This window comes from Aulonocara sp. 'chitande type north' Nkhata Bay, linkage group LG14 (genome assembly GCF_057382095.1).
Source record: "Aulonocara sp. 'chitande type north' Nkhata Bay isolate Kocher_YH1m ecotype deep benthic linkage group LG14, A_spYH_male_GT1.1, whole genome shotgun sequence".
NCBI classification, from domain to species: Eukaryota; Metazoa; Chordata; class Actinopteri; order Cichliformes; family Cichlidae; genus Aulonocara; species Aulonocara sp. 'chitande type north' Nkhata Bay.
The window spans coordinates 20363390-20382666 of NC_141357.1; the positions used below are offsets into that span (position 1 = coordinate 20363390).

General features: G+C 39.4%; 3 protein-coding genes across 3 annotated transcripts in view; 2 read left to right on the top strand and 1 right to left on the bottom strand.

Moving 5' to 3' along the window:
• Window positions 1-3017: 3017 nt before the first annotated feature.
• Window positions 3018-5843, top strand: dus4l (dihydrouridine synthase 4-like (S. cerevisiae)). The gene is made up of 6 exons (XM_086261436.1): window positions 3018-3382; window positions 3501-3622; window positions 3806-3923; window positions 4135-4257; window positions 5168-5394; window positions 5492-5843. The coding sequence occupies exons 1-6, from the start codon at window positions 3291-3293 to the stop codon at window positions 5755-5757; spliced, it is 948 nt and encodes a 315-aa protein (XP_086117562.1). The 5' UTR covers window positions 3018-3290; the 3' UTR covers window positions 5758-5843.
• Window positions 5844-6301: 458 nt separating this feature from the next.
• bcap29 (B cell receptor associated protein 29) lies at window positions 6302-10606 on the top strand. Its single transcript, XM_086261437.1, has 8 exons — window positions 6302-6424; window positions 6939-7076; window positions 7789-7889; window positions 7972-8119; window positions 8192-8327; window positions 8734-8836; window positions 8975-9075; window positions 9441-10606. Exons 2-8 carry the CDS (start codon window positions 6985-6987, stop codon window positions 9474-9476), a joined length of 717 nt encoding a protein of 238 aa, XP_086117563.1. The 5' UTR covers window positions 6302-6424; window positions 6939-6984; the 3' UTR covers window positions 9477-10606.
• The window catches only part of LOC147314484 (solute carrier organic anion transporter family member 1C1-like), a 41750-nt gene continuing 33055 nt past the window's right edge, over window positions 10583-19277 (bottom strand). Inside the window, exons 13-15 of the mRNA XM_086261435.1 lie at window positions 15024-15088; window positions 14711-14828; window positions 10583-14278 (exon numbers count right to left, since the gene is read on the bottom strand). Of these exons, the coding sequence (XP_086117561.1) occupies window positions 14041-14278; window positions 14711-14828; window positions 15024-15088 (421 nt within the window). The 3' untranslated portion in view covers window positions 10583-14040. The remainder of the gene's footprint in view (window positions 14279-14710; window positions 14829-15023; window positions 15089-19277) is intronic.

Sequence of the window (19277 nt, forward strand, 5' to 3'; positions counted from 1 at the left end):
GTTTTGTTTTTTGTAGAATTGTGTTACTTTAATGCCCTCTTGTGGCCACAGAGGCAAAGTGCAGTAATTTGGCTTTCATCAAAATTCTTCAGGTTTAAAGTTTGTGCTCTGTTTATTAGCATTGTGAGCATTAGTTCAATATGTCTAAAGCATTGCTGCCCAAGGTGAGTTTCTTCAGAAAGTACTTTCACCTTTGGCAAGTCTTCCCTGATTAGAGTATGAATGTTGCAGAAGCCTCCTGCACCATAATTGGACTTTTCATTATTCATAAACCATGTGACCCAGAGACAGACTGGCGACCAGTACAGGGTGTACCCGCCTCTCGCCCTTTGTTAGACGGGATTTATGACCCTGATGAGGATAAATGGAAGAGAATGGATCTGACTTAATCAGAAAAGGAACCATGAACTCCTGCTTAGAACTTCTTCCATATATTTTGCATGTAAGGAACCAGACTGTTGTATTTTTTATTATTATTATTCTTGAGAATTAGTTCTTCGGGCAGTCCTAAAACACAAACAAACTAGCAGATGAAAATAATGTTCTTAGGAAAAAAAAAAAAAATATATATATATATATATACACACACACACACACACACACAGTGGGGCAAAAAAGTATTTAGTCAGCCACCGATTGTGCAAGTTCCCCCACTTAAAATGATGACAGAGGTCAGTAATTTGCACCAGAGGTACACTTCAACTGTGAGAGACAGAATGTGAAAAAAAAATCCATGAATTCACATGGTAGGATTTGTAAAGAATTTATTCGTAAATTAGGGTGGAAAATAAGTATTTGGTCACCTCAAACAAGGAAAATCTCTGGCTCTCACAGACCTGTAACGTCTTCTGTAAGAAGCTTTTCTGTCCCCCACTCGTTACCTGTATGAATGGCACCTGTTTGAACTCATCATCTGTATAAAAGACACCTGTCCACAGCCTCAAACAGTCAGACTCCAAACTCCGCCATGGCAAAGACCAAAGAGCTTTCGAAAGACACCAGGAAAAGTATTGTAGACCTGCACCAGACTGGGAAGAGTGAATCTACAATAGGCAAGCAGCTTGGTGTGAAAAAATCAACTGTGGGAGCAATCATCAGAAAATGGAAGACATACAAGACCACTGATAATCTCCCTCGATCTGGGGCTCCACGCAAGATCTCATCCCGTGGGGTCAAAATGATCATGAGAACGGTGAGCAAAGATCCCAGAACCACACGGGGGGACCTGGTGAATGACCTGCAGAGAGCTGGGACCAAAGTAACAAAGGTCACCATCAGTAACACACTACAACGGCAGGGAATCAAATCCCGCAGTGCCAGACGTGTTCCGCTGCTGAAGCCAGTGCACGTCCAGGCCCGTCTGAAGTTTGCCAGAGAGCACATGGATGATACAGCAGAGGATTGGGAGAATGTCATGTGGTCAGATGAAACCAAAGTAGAACTTTTTGGTATAAAGTCAACTCGTCGTGTTTGGAGGAAGAAGAATACTGAGTTGCATCCCAAGAACACCATACCTACTGTGAAGCATGGGGGTGGAAACATCATGCTATGGGGCTGTTTTTCTGCCAAGGGGACAGGACGACTGATCCGTGTTAAGGACAGAATGAATGGGGCCATGTATCGTGAGATTTTGAGCCAAAACCTCCTTCCATCAGTCAGAACTTTGAAGATGAAATGAGGCTGGGTCTTCCAACATGACAATGATCCAAAACACACCGCCCGGGCAACAAAGGAGTGGCTCCGTAAGAAGCATTTGAAAGTCCTGGAGTGGCCTAGCCAGTCTCCAGACCTCAACCCCATAGAAAATCTGTGGCGGGAGTTGAAAGTCTGTGTTGCTCGGCGACAGCCCCAAAACATCACTGCTCTCGAGAAGATCTGCATGGAGGAATGGGCCAAAATACCAGCTACTGTGTGTGCAAACCTGGTAAAGACCTATAGTAAACGTTTGACCTCTGTTATTGCCAACAAAGGTTACAAAGTATTGAGTTGTATTTTCCACCCTGATTTACGAATAAATTCTTTACAAATCCTACCATGTGGATTCATGGATTTTTTTTTTTTCACATTCTGTCTCTCACAGTTGAAGTGTACCTCTGGTGCAAATTACTGACCTCTGTCATCATTTTAAGTGGGGGAACTTGCACAATCGGTGGCTGACTAAATACTTTTTTGCCCCACTGTATATACACACACACACACACACAACAAAGACCTGAAACAGGACCTGAGAGTTGCATCTACCCATACAGTTTATCCATCTGCTGTTTGAGTCAATTGAGAGAGGACTGTCAAGAAGGAACTACATTTCCGTCACTTGTGTTTGGGATCTTGTCAGAACTGATGGAATTATGAACATGTAAAAATACCATAATATATTCATCCACTATGCAGTACCTTCTGGAAAGCATCTTAATGGCAACAGCTTTATTTTTCAGCATGTTAGTGATGCTAAACACTCTTCTGGTGCAATAAATGCATACCTACAAAAGAATTGACTTTCAAGCTCTTTAGTACAATACAAATTCTGCTTTTGCCTTATTATACTGTAATTCCACGCACGTACATTTTTCAATAAATCTATTTGCACTTATTTTCAATTTTCCTAACATAATGAAAAAGGTGTTTACTAAGCATTTGGGTGGAACTTTATTTTTAAAACATAAATCTTCACAGACTGTGTTTTTTGTTATTTCTTTAGCGTAAATATCTTCATCTTTTCAAATCTCACCTATCAATCAGCAAGCTTCTATTCCAGCATTGCTCTTCAGTCTCGCGCTTTAGTCTTTTGAAGGCTGAAAAGCTAACTTCCCCCGCAGAACCTGAAGGTCGCATTGCGTGACGTAAAGGTGTGGTCGGGGCGTCGAACAACATTTTCTTTATTTTTCATGATTATTTATTTGAAAAAATACACATTACACTCCGAAATAGCTATAGCGTATGTTTGGAGGTCATAATAAAAAAACAAATAAATTAAAAAAGATTAAATACATAAACATACATCTTGTTGCATGACGTAACAGTTCATAAGTCCCAAACACACGCCCGTATTTTTTCCTCCCCTGCCACTGAGTGGGCACATTTCCGTGAGTGTCGTCTTGAGGTCCATGTAGTCATACCTGCGTATCTCTGTTTAGCAGAATGGCGTTTTATACTGTGAGGTGGGGTCTTCTTTTAGCCTTGAAGTAATACGTCGGACAATAGTACATTTAAACCGCGAAAGGCTTCACGTGCATATTGAGATAGTTAGCTTGTTACGCTACGTGGCTAACGTTTGGCCGCTTATGTGAAGAATGAAGACTGCTAACGGCAACACGAGTGTCATGGACATGTTTGAAAAGGGACAAGTACTGAAAATTTGTGCCCCAATGGTTCGATACTCAAAGTAAGTGAAAGCTGTCATTTCTTTAACTAATTTACAAATTTCTTTGCTTATGGATGAATTTTGGTGAAACACGTGTACAGTTAATGATGCTCACTGTGCTAATATTTATTTCCTTCAGGCTTGCTTTCAGGTCCTTGGTTAGGAAGTACAACTGCGATATCTGCTTCACTCCAATGATCGTTGCAGCCGACTTCTTGCGCTCAATCAAAGCCAGAGACAGTGAATTCACTACTAATGAACGTGAGTAACATTGTAATATGAGCTGGAATGAGCTACTAGGTTGATTTCTTGCACTTCATACCTAGTTTCTTCAAACAGAGAGATTTTCCCTGCGACATAATGTAAAATTTACTAATGCCAGTATTGTCTGTATTGCTATTGCTGATATGATGATAGTTTACAGCTCTTTGTTTATCTGCTCAGGTGACCGACCACTGATAGTGCAGTTTGCTGCCCATGATGCTCAGAGTCTGGCTGATGCAGCCTGTGCAGTGGCACCTTTCTCAGATGGAGTTGACCTCAACTGCGGCTGCCCCCAGAGGTGCAGCTACTGATAGTTTAAACTAATGCTGTCACTTTTCATTATTTAAACAATGTGATTGTACAGAGTAGCTTTTTCTTTGTTGATTCTTAATATTTACATTTTATTCCAGAAAGTAACTAAGAGTTACTGGGACCAGTAGTTAGGTACAAATCTAGTAAACTCAGTGTACTCAGAACGCTTCAGTATCTTTTTTGTGTGTTGTTTTCAGGTGGGCTATGTCAGCTGGGTATGGTGCATGCCTCATTAACAAGCCAGAACTTGTTAAAGACATGGTGAGACACGTCAGAAATCAAGTGGACAATCCAAACTACACAGCATCAATTAAAATAAGGTAAAAAAAAAAAAAAGCCACACATACTAAACTTTGTTTCTTTTTGAAGAATTATGACCCCTTTATAATATATAACTTTATAACTGTACCTGTCAGTGATGTTTGTGAACGACACTGTTTAGGTACAGTATGGAGTAAATGGAAGAGCGGCTGGAGAGGTGGAGGTATGCACTGGACAGAAGAGGAATTAAAGTGAATAAAAGTGAGGCAGAATAGATGTTTGTGAATGAGAAGGAGACAGGTGGAATGGTGAACATTCAAGATGTAGAGGGTGTGAAGGTAGATGAATTTAAATACCTGGGGTCAATCATCTAGAGCAATGGACAGTGCATAAGAGAGGTGAAGAAAAGAGTGCAGGCAGGGTGGAGACGAGTGTCAGGGGGTGATTTGTGGAAGGATAGCAGCAAGAGGGAAAGGGAAGATTTGCAAGATGGTAGTGAGACCTGCTATGGTTTGGAGAGTGTGGCACTAACAAAAAGGCAGTAACCGGAGCTGAAGTTGGTTGAGCTAAAGATGTTCAGATTTTCATTGGGAGTGACCAGGGTGGACAGGAATAAAAACAAGTACCTCAGAGGGCCAGCTCTGATTGAGCAGTTTGGAGGAAAAGTTAGAGGGGCAAAGTTGAGATGGTTTGGACATGAGCAGAGAAGGGCTGGTGGAAGGATGTTGAATATGAAGCTGCCAGTTAGGGGGAAAAGAGGAAGAGCACCATGAATGTGGTGAAGGAGGATATGCAGAGGGTTGGTGTGACAGAAGCGGATGCTAGAAACTGAGTGAGATGCAGAAAGATGGTCTGCCCTGGTAACCCTAAAGGGAGCAACCGAAGGAAGATTATTTAAAACAATACTAGTTATGATTATGATCCTACTTATTATTGGTATATTAATACCGTTACTGTTATCTTTCACAGAATTCACAAGGACCTAAGGCAGACAGTGGATCTATGTCAAAAGGCTGAATCAGCCGGTGTGTCATGGATAACAGTCCATGGTCGTACAACAGAAGAACGCCACCAACCAGTCCATTACGATGCTATAAAGACAATTAAAGACAGTGTTTCTGTCCCTGTCATTGCCAACGGCGATATAAAGTATCTCCGGGATGTGGAGTCAATCCACGAGCTCACAGGTGTTGATGGTATGTTCGTTTTCAGCAACATTGTAACAAATATACTTCTAACTCTGGCAGTTTTCTTTCTATTTGGCTCATGGTTTTTTCTTATCTTTTTTATTAGGTGTCATGGCTGCGCGTGGGTTACTTGCTAACCCTGCTATGTTTGCTGGCTATGAGGACACTCCTTTGCAGTGTATATGGGACTGGGTGGACATATCTGTTGAACAGGGCACTCCATTCACATGCTTCCACCATCATCTTATCTACATGCTGGAGAGGGTTAGCTCGCAGCCGGAGAGAAAAGTGTTCAATTCTCTGTCCAGTACTTCAGCTGTAATAGATTACCTCCAGAATACATATGGATCAGTACATGATCTCAAGACATGACCACATTGAAAATTAACAGCGTGACTTTAGTTTTTATTGTTACTGTTTTTATGCTCAATAAATTTTTTTAATCTATAGCTGTGCAATTTCTGTCTCTATTGCTTTCCTTTTTCCGCAAGTGTGCGATAGTAGGTTATTAAACAGAATATAGAATAATCGTGGGAAGAGTGCATCTCTGTACATGCGTAGTTTGTTTTTGTTTGTCATGTTTATGTAAAGCATTACTGAGATGCAATATTTCTATTGGCTTCAGGGGTTTAAAAGAAAAAGATATTTCAGTGTTCTGAGAGTGGATAATCAATATGAAGTGTAAGAAATTTATTTCGTTATTTCCTTGTCATGAAGGAAAAAACGGCTTCAAGTAATTAATTATTTGCCTTCAACGTAAATGTCACAATCTTCCCTATAACGAAAATCTTCAATATCATGAAATGAAAGGGGTGTTCAAACAGCACTACAGTTTAAAAATGAATAGCAATAACTGTGGAAAATAATTGTACATAGGACGGACCGCATTTATATTGTTAGATTAAAAATTGTAATAGCGCCGCGGCTTTTATTTTGAAAAACTGCAACGGAAGCTATTCTTTCGGAAGAGGCGGTAGGAGGACTCGCTGGTGCAGGAAGACAAACTTACTTTGCCCTGTTTGATTTCAGAAGCTAACTAGTAAGTATCTCAGTTGCTGCTTTTACGGTATTTTGGAAGTTTCATATATGTCTACTTGGAATCTAGCATAACGTGTTATAGCAGGCCTTATAATAGTCTTAAATAGTTAAAAAAAATGTATGTTTCTATATCACCTGCGTTAGTTGCATGTTAGCGTTAGCTCATGTGTTAATGCAAGCTTGATACTGAACGCTGGCTAAAGATGGAAGAGTGAAATCGTTGAAAGTAGCTAGCCGTTAAACATATAAACGAGCACTCTATTTGCACGTATTTGTTGCGGTGATGCTGTGAAACCAGGTTATAGTAACAGCGGTTTGACAGTTCACTCCAAGCCTCTGCGAGCTTCCGTTAAGGTAAATAGACTGGGTTCGAGATTATTGCAGTCTTTTTCAACGGTAGTGTTATTACTGAGAAATGGCCACGTACGATAGGTAGCTTACCTTCTCTGTACCTGATAGTTTGTTGAGGGAGGCTGGTGAGACCAATTCCTTTCCCTTTTCTTGTTTTCTGTTAGGTTTCCGGTCTTTTGGTTGGTTTATCTTCAGAAGCCATCAGCAAAGATGACGTTGCAGTGGACAGCTGTCGCTCTCTTTCTCTATGTGGAAATTGGCGTCATTGTCATCCTCTGTTTACCCTTTATCTCTGCCAGGAGGTAAGTATAACTGTCACTCTGTTCTCAAGTTGAATATGGTTTTGCACTCAGGTCTCTGTTGACAAAGGAGATCCTTTCTTCTTCTTTTGGTAGCTCAGTTTCGGGGTACCCACAGTGGATCCATATCATTCTATCTCTTCTGTCAAACCAACCCTCTGCATGTCCTCCTTCACTACATTCACGGATCTCTTCTGTGGTCTTCCTCTTTTCCTTCTCCTGTTGAGTAGCTCAACATCTTTTGTCCAGTATATCCACTATCCCTGTGCACATGCCCAAACCATCTCAACCTAAGATGTCCCCCTGATCTATGCATTTCTAAGCTTGTCTGTTCTGATAACTCTCAAATTAAAATCTGCCAACATCTTGAACTCACACATCATAGCAGGTCTCTCTGAACATTTCCTTACACTTTTGCTGCCATCCTTCTGTTACAAATTACCCCAGAAACTCATTTACACCCACTCCACCCTGCCTGAACTCATTTCTTCATCTGTATTGTGCACTTTGTGGTACTTTGGATTGCTGAAAAAGGTACTAACTAAACACTAAAGAATGAATAATGACGACATTGTGCATATGTGTCAGGTTTGTCTCACCACTGGCAGCAAAGTGTGGTGTTTGATTCTGCGTCAAATATACTGTCAGCTGTAGTAATCCTGTAAGAAATGTTATGTTGTGCACCATAGTGATGTGACTTCAAATGTTTGTGCAGATGGCAGAGCATTTTCCATCTGAGGATCTGGAGTTGGATGTCAAGATTCTGGAATAAAGTGTTTCTCACCATGATCATAATACTCATTGTTCTCTTCCTCGGTAAGCAAACAATCATCCCTGTCTGTATTTTTAAGGCTACTTTTGGACTTATGGGGGATTTCTTTTTCTTTGGTTTTTAAAGATGCTGTCCGTGAAGTGAGAAAGTATTCATCTAAAGAGCACGGCGCCGATGCCAAGCTGCAACCAAATATGTTCGACCACTTGCACATGAAGCTTTTTAGAGCCCAGAGGAATCTGTACATCTCTGGTTTTGCCGTCTTCCTGTGGCTGTGAGTCTGTGCTCTAATACAACACCTGGACTTTGAACCTGGCTTTCCTCTAACCTTTGTGTGTTTTTGCAGCGTTATGAAGCGGCTGATCACTCTGATTAATCAGCTGGCGTCAGCGTCTGGGACTACGGCTGCTCTTCAAGCACAGGCTGAAAATGCTAACCAGACTGCTGAGAAATACATGAAGGACAATGAACTGTTGAAACAGGTAATTGCACAAAGATCTGTTATTTGTAATCAATAACCCACTTTGAACTGCATGTGGGGAAACTCATATAGGTCAGGGAATAAGTTACACAGTTATTGAATGATAAAACAGAATTTCAAAGTCCAGATTTTAATAGCACATATTAGCTTGTTGCTTACATAATCTAAAGCTATATTAACAGAGTACCCAGTTGATTGTAATCATATAAAGATGAATTGAAATGGAAGCTACCCAACTCAGCTTTAACCTTTAATCCACATCCAGAGTATATTTAATGTTTATAGGCTGCTCAATGGTTTGACTGTTCAGTTTGTATGCCTGGAATATGCTTTGTGTTTTCCACTGGAGGTACTGGGATAACTATATTTGACTGAAGATTTGAATATATGTATTTTTATGTTATCAGACTCTGATGGAAGGGCGGGGTGATAGGGCTACTGCTGAGGGCATGGACCTGCTAAGGAAGGAAGTGGAGAAACTGAAAGAAGAACTGAAGACTTCTGGAGATGGTTAATATCTGTGTATATTTCAGTCCTCTACACCTTCCCTGGAAACAAATGTAGCTTTTATAACTTGTCAGTTTCTGTAAACAAAGACATGGGGGGTGGGGATTCCTTGTTCTCATGTGTCATTGTTTTCCTCTCCAGGTCTGAAGAAGTCCCAGTCAGAGGCAGATGTAATGAAGAAACAGATGGAGGGCCTCGCCAGGGAGTATGACAGGCTGTTGAAAGAACACCAGGAGCTCCAGGTAATGCTGAGCTCTGAACACAGCAGGGTGATGATTTGCTGGGTCGTTCACTAGCTAGATGTAACAATTCAAAGTGACATTCAAGACAATTAACATCAGGCAGGCAGCCTCAGATCAGCAGTGTGGTTCCTCCATATTTCGTGATCAAAGAAGCCATCAATTTATCGTTTAAGCTTAGGCCTCGAGTATGTTTTGTTGAAACATTTAAAGCACAAATCACTAGTGAAAGACTGCAAATTCTGTTCACTTTCAGGTTTTCATCCATTTCTTTAACAACTAACAGACACTTTGAACCTTTATGGAGTGTGGAATTGTATAATACAGTATAATATTTTAACTGATATTTTCATTTTCTCTCCTTTCAGAATCTGCGAGACAGTGGAAATAAAAAGGAAGATTAGATGAAAAGTTAAAGGTTAAAGTGTTTACTTAGCTCAGTCACAGACAATTGCACCACATGCTTGACCATCTGTAACACCGTGTGTCATACTATTTAATTACAAATTAAAGACTGGCTCATCTGAGGAACATGCTTTCGGCTGGTAGCAGCAATGGTTTCAAAAGTCTTAAACCTTTATTAGAGCACGAGACTGGCTTAAATGGAATGAGTAATATCTGTTTCTGCCTGGTGCAGCCTGACTAAGAGGATTTTCTTTTTCAAGGGTGCGCTATCGGGCAGATTAATTGTGCAAAGCAATTGGAGTTCAGTTAGTAAGTGACTCAGGACTGATCACAGAGCACCTAATATATCAAATATCAAACAAAATGAGTGTTTTCTGTCTCATTTGTTTTTGCCACTTTGCACAAGATATGGGGAAAGTTGAGTCGATCTATAAATGTGGTAAATGGTTACAAAAGTATTTTTATGCTAAAGGTTTTCTCTTGTTTTTGTGCAGCCACTTGCAGCTTAACTTTAGTATGCAAATACAGACTGCATGTACAGTTGCACTGAGATAAATGAGCTTCACTTTTGTTTTGCGGTGTTTCAGCCGATGTGCCAGATGTTTTTACCTGTACAGCTGTAATGGATAACAGTAGGTAGAGGTTTTAGCCAGTATCTGTTTGTTTTTTGTTTTTGTGTCTGTGTTTAGTTTTTTATTTCCTTTTATTTGAAGTTGTAAAAAGATCTGGCACATAAAGTAAAACTTTTTTTTTTTAAGTCCTAGTTAGGTTTTTGCCTGGATGTTCTTCACATGCTCAGTTTTGTGTTAAGGTGCACAGTTTGCTGGGATTCATATTTTATGTCACAAAAAAAGATTGTCTTTGTTTTGTTATATATATTTTTTTGTGTATCTTTTAATTATCCAAACAAAACAAATCCATGTCACTGTGAAACAGGACCTGCGATTGTCATCACCACATATTTAAACGTTTGCTTTTTATTAGTGATTTACCATTGTTCATTTTCCCGGTAATATAAATACATGTTCATGTTGCGCTCTGCTGTTTGGACGTAAAAATCAGATTTAAGTGCCTTTCCAGTGGATGTAGAAAGCAGAATTTTCTTTAATAAAGGTTATTTTTTCCTGCGCTTTGTTTTGACTTCTTAACACAAACTCTGTTAATCATTTATCTGAATTTCAGGAGCAGGACCACACTTCCCTTCTGGTCCGTATGCCTCCTGCACTACAACCATTTTTTTTTTTTTTTTCATTTTCCCAGCTAATGAAACAAATCACAAAAAACCCATAATGTGATTGGGTATTAAAATTCTTTATTTTAATATTTCATTTAAGATATTCCTTGAAATTTTACAAAAATAATCCAAGAAAATTATTTACATTCTGATTTCTTTAATGCAAGCAAAGACCTTACATTATTGAGATAATGACTTTCTTTCTCTACACCGTTCTGAGTTGTGTCAGCCTGAAACTGAACCTGAAGATGACACAGTCACCTCATGCTGCAACTTACCCAAATAGTACGTGTGTTGTGGGTCCACGGCTCCTTTGAAAAACGTGAATTCATGACCTTGAAATAAAACTGGTGACTGCAAAATTATATTGAATGCCTTTTTTGAGTCACACTGAACATTCTGTTACTGGAACAATATCACTTCACCCTGATATCTAAAAATAAAAAAATGGGACTGACTAAATCTGATTTGGCACTTGAGTGGAAAGTTGCAGGAAACTTCAGAATATTCCTAACAGCAGTGCAATGCAAGAAATCCTCCTTCAATCCACACGCTGTTTTTAAAGGACGCAGTTTAACATGTTTTTAAAACCCAATTTTGCCTAATTTCATCCATCCACAAATCAAGCAAATACTTTCAGTTAAGGTCCCCTAAGCTACCAAACCAGAAGCCATATTTAGATTACAGGTTCTCATCAGCGATGAGATGCTGATAGCCCACAGCAGAACAGCAATACAAAAGCTACATGGTAAATAGTGTTCATTTTCAATAGAGTTTATGCTACTATAAATATTATCTATAAATATTATAAACTATGAAACCAGCATATTACTTAAAACACACAGCTCCCGTTGAAAGTGACAAATACCACAACATGTGATGTTGAGGCAAGTTTTTGTCACTTGTAATAACAGGTCAGATGATGCTTTTTGTCATGAAAATATACAATCATGTAGGGACATATGTGTATAAATATATATTTGTATTTATGTATTTTATTTGTGTGTGTGTGTTGGGGGGCAGGGGGAGGGGTTTGCATTATCAATACTTCTGAATACACTTTAGTGTCAGTGGTAGGATGCACCCTAAGCTTTATCATTTGCTGAAAGTAGAGAACTACAGACTCGAAAATAATCTCACATCAAACAGTCTCTATGGGCTTGAACTGAAACTGTCTGATCCACTTACTGCTGTTGCAACTGTCCGAAGAAAATAACACTCCGGGAAAGTGTGTCTGTATTAAAAAGTCTGTCAAATCCTTTACCACGTTTTGAATTTTAAACTGGGCTAATTTAGTCTTTCTGCTGATGTACATATTAAGGGCGTCTGGTATTACACAAATGGGTGGTCGAAGGAAACTGTTTTCTGAATCATAGAGATTGGCAGCAGTGTACACTCGTACACTGCTGCACTAAAGAAAAGTGTTGCGATGAGTCTCAATAATCGGTACTCGACTTTCAACCATATCAATACTTTGGGCATGAATTTGAATGCATTCCAGAGATCACGACTTCATCAGTCATTGCAAAACATCACATCAGAGCAGCTAGTGTACCCTCAGATAATTTCATCAGATCCCTGAACAGAGCTCTAGTTTAAGCAGTCAGATATCTGATCATTTGCTCTCAATGAAAGAAAATGCTAAAAAAAAAAAAAAAATGTCCAGGATTTCAGTGACAGACTGGGATAAAAAGAGTTCTTTAAAAAAAAAGTTGTATAAAATTTAAAAAATGCTACATACTCGATTCATACAACTGAGAAATCACTGTCAGATTTTACAAAAATGGGGTTAATGTTTAAGAGAAGAAAGGGGAGATAAAATTGTGACATTGGCATAAAGACACACATAAAGAATACAAAGGTAGAAACACCAACCAGTGAAACGCATGACGATGGAAACAGAACTTTTACATATCAGCAACAACAATCACACACAGTGTTTTCTTCTTCTTCTCCTTTTTTTTTTACAGTAAGTACTTTATCAGTGTTGCAACAATACAATTTCTGCCTTATCCAAGGCACGACAACGGTTATTTAATACCAGAGCCTGGGGAGCCCAACTGAGAAGTGTAAGATGCAAATTTGATCTGATACCAGCTATTAACAGCTTTAGTCAGTTGTGTGTGTGAAACTAAAACATTTGCACCACTCAGAGGTAAGTGTCATGGCTCTAGAATTTGACAAAAGCAGAGCCGTTTGCTGAAGCAGATTTCACTAAAATACAATTCCCATTTCTAGTGATTATGAATATCAACGGACCCAAAGTTCATATCCAGAAAGCACAAAAACAACAAACTGCTATACACTCACAACTTTGGGCTTTTAAGTAAAAAGCAAAAATCAATTGTTTTTTCCTAAACGAGTAAAGAGCCGATGATCTGAAATTTAAAAGTAAAATGAAATTGTTTTTTAAAGATCTCTGAAACACACATTAAGAGGTAACAGTTGAGTGAATGAGGCACATACCGAAACATCATATCAATATCCTCCAAGTGTTACTGAAACGAGCAATTCTACAACTCACTTAAAGGAGAAAAAAATATCTCAGGTCTCTAAAGGCCAGATTTTTCTTTTTAGGACATATCAGTTTGCTGTTGTGCCTCTGGTTTATAAGGCCACTTTACCTCTTCAGTTCTGTAACACTACTGTCAGCTGGAATAACTTTGAAAGAAAGATCTTAAAGAGGCAGCTTTTGAAATGCTGGTGTTTAAAATAGTACTGTTTTGCAGTAGTCTGTACAAGTCACATTTCCTAACTGATATTTTCTTCAACTCAAAAATATCGTGTTTGTATTTTTTTTTTCTTAAAAGGAAAAACAGCATGTACATTCAAGAAATATTTCAGTCATATCAAATTTCTGTCAGATTTACAAAGCCTTTACACATCCTGTAGCTGGTGGCTGTAGCTCAGGTGGTAGAGCAGGTCATCTACTGATCGGAAGGTTGGTGGTTCAATTCCCGGCTTCCCCTAGTCTGCATGCCAAATATCCTTGGGCAAGATACTAACCCGAAATTGCTCTCCGATGCATTCATCGGAGTGTGAATGTCAGTTGTGCTTGTGTGAATGGGTGAATGCACAAGTTGTGTAAAGCGCTTTGAGTGCTCAGAAGAGTGGAAAAGCGCTATATAAGAACCAGTCCATTTACCATTTACCATCCAGCAGTACAAATATAGAATTTCTGTTTTACATGAGATGACTGGACAACAAGTGATTCCCTGCAAATCTTGTTTTCATGTGAGCGAGCGTGCATGTGAGCGAGCGTGCATGTGTGCAGCGGCGCTCTGGACATACTGTGGGTATATATGCGGCCGTCAGCTCTGCTGGCTCTGTCAAAGTCGTGTCTGCCTATCTGTGCTGTTCTCTGATGGGTGGTGTGGCTGGTCAGAATTAGAAATAACCAACTCTTCCTTCCTGAGCACCTCCAGTTCGGTTCCACCGTTCCTCAGAGCTCCGTGGATGGCGCTTCGTTCCTCCTCCTTCAGCTGTCGACTGAGCAGGATGAAGCCCGGGATGCAAATAATAAAGGAGATAGTCCGTAGGCTCAGAGTCAGGCCCAGGTATGCTATTCTGAGAGGCATGAAAAAGATTGATTTGATGAAAATTAGCAAAATTTGGCAAGACATCAGACAAGAGTTGGTTATTAATGCTGCAATAGATTCCCTATGTTGAGTTGTACCAGAAAATTGAGCTAGGGTAATGGGATAATATTTATTAATGTTTAATAATCATAATTTGGAAGCTATAAACAGGAATTATAATGTCTCACGTAGAGCTTCCAGGGGTTACAGAAAAACTAGAAAAAAAGAAGTAGGGTAGGCAAGAGGTTACTGCTAATTCAGTTCAAACTCAATGAAAGTATTTCCAGTAAAGCATCAGCAAATAAATGAGATTAAGTCTGGTCTACAGAAGGTCACACTTAAGGCTGCATTATGTTGAATGTTTGGACTAATTAAAAAAAGGGATTCACAAACGACTGAATAGTACATGTGTAAGTACAACCTGTAGGCGGTGGTGTTGTAGATTCGACAGGCTCCTATGCCCCCACACCTTTTCTGACCCCATTTTAGACATGTGGTGTCAATGATGGCTCCAAAGTAAATGGGTGCTGGGATCCCTGCTGTAAGACAAAGGAAACAAAGTCTTTTCACAGTCACGTCTCCTAAAAATGAAACAACAGGTAACAGCGAACACTATTTTGAAAAATCTGAACAAAATTTTATGACTAAACTTGGACAAACAAAGCAAAGGTTTTCAGGAAGAGTTAAACCAAGATCAAATCCCAGAACATTCCCGACTACCGAACAGGTCTTACCAAGGGTCCGTGTTGCCAGTGCGTGGAAACCCAGGGCCAAAGATTTCAGCTGTGGCTTGATGCACCTGCATAAATAAAATAAAATAAATAAATAGAACATGGTTACTATCATTTAAATCAGTTTCTATTGTTACTGGACAAAAAAAAAAAAAAGCCTATTAGGTAACACCAGAAGTAATGCCACTGTTACTCAAGCGAGTGTAAATGTAAATACAAAATGTAAACCATAGCTGTTCCACTTAAACAACAAAATATATGACATTTGATAAACCTGTTAAGAAGAACTTTTACCATTCCTATGGAAACTAAACCGTCTTTCTGATCTCTGAAAATGAACAGAGGAATAATAAGATGACTATTCACGCACAGCGCAAAGTCACTACATTCCTGCCAGGCCACTGGAATCCAACAGGATCAGCTGACATGGCTTTAAGAGGTCCTACGTTTGTGTGTTAAGTGTGTGCTTATGTGCTCGCATATAGGAGGGTGTAATTCCCTTAGCATAAATCTCTTTACTTGAAAAACACACCCGAGTTGGATTTATAGGGAGAACAAAGCAGAAAATAAATGATTAGCACATGCATGTGTCACAGCATGTCACTGTAAAGTCCACAGTTAACCACCAGAGGCCGCTGTGTGGCAGAAAATTTGAAGCCTGGTTGATGACACATGATTTTGGGTTTGTATACCACCTTTACCTCTGGTAAAATCCTGAAGATGTGCGAGATGTTTCTGTACAACATTGATGCTGTTTTTGTGTACACAAATAAGACTGGTTGTGTGTCAGTGTATTGGATCCAGGAGTGGAAATGCTTCTATGATAAGACTTAGAAGATTACTTGTATCATCAAGCGGGCTCTCCGAGTGAACGGCCCTACAGCTATCCCACAGGCATGTGAACAACTTTCAGGAAAGACTGAACACAGAACAGCCTAAAATGCATTTTTGGCTTCAGATGGCAGGATTAACTATATAACAGGTACAAGGGAGCTGCTATAAAGCGTAGTCTTGGATTATTACATTTATTTTACTGTTACATGTCTACTTGACACTCAAGAGTTATTGTCATAAATCAAATAAATCAGTTTATTATCAGCAGGTCAAAATGTTCACCTGTCACTTTCTAAGTAATGTGATTGTGGAAACTGATGTCTACTGACACTGGTAATTACCAGTGTGCTAAGGAGCATATCATAGTTTTCAATGATACGTGTGCTTCCACACATTGAGATCAGACATGTCAACAAGGTAACAGTATCTGTTTTAGACTTTCCAGTGTCACTGAAATCATTTGTGACTAGCAGAGCAAAGATTTGCCCTCACCGTCATTCTCAACTAACCACTAGAACAAATGTTGGGTTTTTTTAAAATATTAATTTGACAAAGTCCCTTTTTTATAAGTTTGGCAGACAAACAAATCCACAAACAAGTATGCAGCCACTGCTAATAACAGGAAGTTTATACAAGGCTTTATGAAAACAAGCTCCAAAGTTTGCAGTAGTGAAACAAGCAGGTATAAAATTGTGTAAGAGTCAATGGTAACTACAACAAATGACATTAAGCATTTAGGACTGACTCAACTACTACAGGAGTAGTAGTACAGTACAGGGCTTGTTCTAAAGAGTCCAAATTATATGATATGCCCTTCATATGCAAAACATGCACATGCAACAGGTACAGCATTAGGTCTTTTCAGATGGACTGTGTGGGCATCTCCGTGTAGCTTATTGTATCAAGCCTCATCTATAGTCTAACTCAGGGATGTCAAACATAAGGCGGCCTGGCAAAGACTCGAATCCAGTCCATCGGATAGATTTGGAAAATGTGCATGATGACATAGATTTTGGACTTTTTCTATCAGTCCAAACACTCCCACATGGATGTTCACAATATAAAGTAATTCAATACTAGCTTTCTGTAATTTAGGCTTTGTTTTTGCAGAAGCGTGTCATTGTCACTATGTGATTTGCTCACGAATGTGCTTTGTCAACATATTCTTTTTATTATCTCATATCTCATATGAGAAAACAAAAACTGTAATAATGACCTATATTAATTATTAGAGATCACCAAAATCTACAGATTTTTCTTTATCAATTAGAAAACAGATTTTTTAAATATTGATTTATATATTTATTAGGGGTGCAACGATACACAAAATTCACGGTTCGGTTCGGTTCGATACTTTGGTGTCACGGTTCGATATTTTTTCGATACAAAAAATGTTCATGCATTTTTAATTTGTCATTTATTAAAATTATAAATATATATTTTAACTCAAAAGTACAGTTTTTGAATTTAACCCTAACCCTTGTGCGTGTTTTTTATTTTGACAGCGAATGCGCACCTGCGGACCACTTATGTGCAGCCCTGGTTATTTAGCTCATCATATTGCAGCCACAGAAATTCTTTTGTCCATGAAACCATAAAGCTGCACTTTCTTTTTGCCTTATAGTCTCATTTGTCATAACTTCTCCGTTTTGTGGTAAGCTTTTCTTTGGCTGTCACTTCTTCACCCTGACCTGTCTTATTTGGCTCAGCAGAACTGAAATGCTTTTACACACTCACTCACATAAGCTCAGCGATTCTCTGCGCGATCAACCTCTCACATGTTTAAGCTTGCTGCGGGAGATTTCACTTGTCATGTTTGCATAGTAAGCTAACGATTAATAAGACGATGTCAGAGGAATTGGTGCACAAATTATCATCACTCACAGATCAGTGCTGTCGCTCTCTATACACAGTTTGCACGATTGCAAAGTGAAAGCAAAAAAACAAGCGCAAATTCAAACGCGATTTCAATATGTCACATATTGACAGTGGCTCACCGATGCCAATGACATAATTACCCAGCTACATTTCCGAAAGAATGCAGAAGCATTGACATATATTTTTCCTGGTAGCCCGACTGAAAAAATCGCTAGCTCCGGGACGTCGGGCTAGCGATATTGCGAGCCCTGTATCTGATTGAGGAATCACTCATCTTTGGAAAAGAGAGTTTATTACAGAGAAATGGCTCTTTCCAAAATAAAAGCGATACTATCCGCTTCTTCTGGGCTATATTCTCAGCAGCATAAGGAGAATCATGTGCTAACAGCTGTCTAAATGACTCGGCTAAAGTTAGTAGCATGCTTGTTGTTTTTGTCTTTGCACTAGGATGATGTCGGCGTAAATGTGCAGTCATATTCGTTGTGTTCCCACTAGTGCTTTCAGGTTAATCTCGTTGAAATGACCTTAACGCCACAACATGGCAAATCTCCGTTAACGAGCTACCGCCGATCACTCCGTGCATGGGGCTAGACGGCCAACACGTTAACGAGCTAACTGCGCTAACACACTAGTTCACACCAATGTAATTGAGCATTGCATGGCACATTCAACATACTGTTTTACTTTAGTCCATGACTCGCTTACCTTCAGGGTCATACGTCACATGAAAACCAAAATAATTCCAAATGCCAGATCTGAATGACGTTCAATTTGCCTGTTGCAAGGAGAGCTTAACTTCTGTCTCGCTAGCTTGCCCTGCGCTCTTCCTTCTGACTATGCTGTCTGTGTTGAGCTCTCAGTGGATCTGCGCTCGACAGTGCAGCCTAGGCGGAGTAGTCGAACACAGATTCACTGAGCGCTCAACACAGACAGCATCGTCAGAAGGAAAATTGATAAAATAAATTACAAATGTTGTATTGTTCGATACATATGCGTACCGAACCGAAAGCACTGTATCGAACGGTTCAATATCGATACGAATATCGTTGCACCCCTAATATTTATTTATATTGGCTACAGACTCATGCTGCAGAGATGGCTGCAGGAAGTCTGTGCTCAAAGTCACAAGGCACAACTCTGTGTACATGCTGATTAATTAGTATAACAACATTTTATTAAATCTGAATTGGTTCAAGATGTTAGTATTTCCGTGTTTCTGTGTGCGGCAATGGAAAAATGTTCATCATGACCAAAGTTTTTTTGTCTTTGCTGTTTCGACCGCTGTTTGTCTGCATGCCAGGCGGGGCACAGCCTCAACAAGCCACACTTTCGAGCAAAATACTGGCAAGGAAATGTTGGCTGTCCTTTGAGTGAACCTCCCAATTGTCCACTGTTATCCCAAACCCAGGTGTGTGGGGATTTCAAGGTAAGGAAAATACTAAACAGTACAAGAAATGCTTCTTGTACCACCTTAAATAGACAGTTCTAAAAGTTTGAAATTGAGGCTTGATATAAATGCTAATACGAATACAGGGATAATGTAGT

What these genes read in the sequence shown, in the direction of transcription:
- dus4l (XM_086261436.1), top strand. Translation starts at nt 3,291, where the DNA reads ATGAAGACTGCTAACGGCAACACGAGTGTCATGGACATGTTTGAAAAG. An exon ending in TGAATTCACTACTAATGAAC is followed by an intron (nt 3,623 to 3,805) that starts GTGAGTAACATT and finishes TTATCTGCTCAG; the next exon opens with GTGACCGACCACTGATAGTG. An exon ending in CGAGCTCACAGGTGTTGATG is followed by an intron (nt 5,395 to 5,491) that starts GTATGTTCGTTT and finishes CTTTTTTATTAG; the next exon opens with GTGTCATGGCTGCGCGTGGG.
- bcap29 (XM_086261437.1), top strand. Translation starts at nt 6,985, where the DNA reads ATGACGTTGCAGTGGACAGCTGTCGCTCTCTTTCTCTATGTGGAAATT. An exon ending in CCCTTTATCTCTGCCAGGAG is followed by an intron (nt 7,077 to 7,788) that starts GTAAGTATAACT and finishes ATGTTTGTGCAG; the next exon opens with ATGGCAGAGCATTTTCCATC. An exon ending in ACTCATTGTTCTCTTCCTCG is followed by an intron (nt 7,890 to 7,971) that starts GTAAGCAAACAA and finishes TGGTTTTTAAAG; the next exon opens with ATGCTGTCCGTGAAGTGAGA.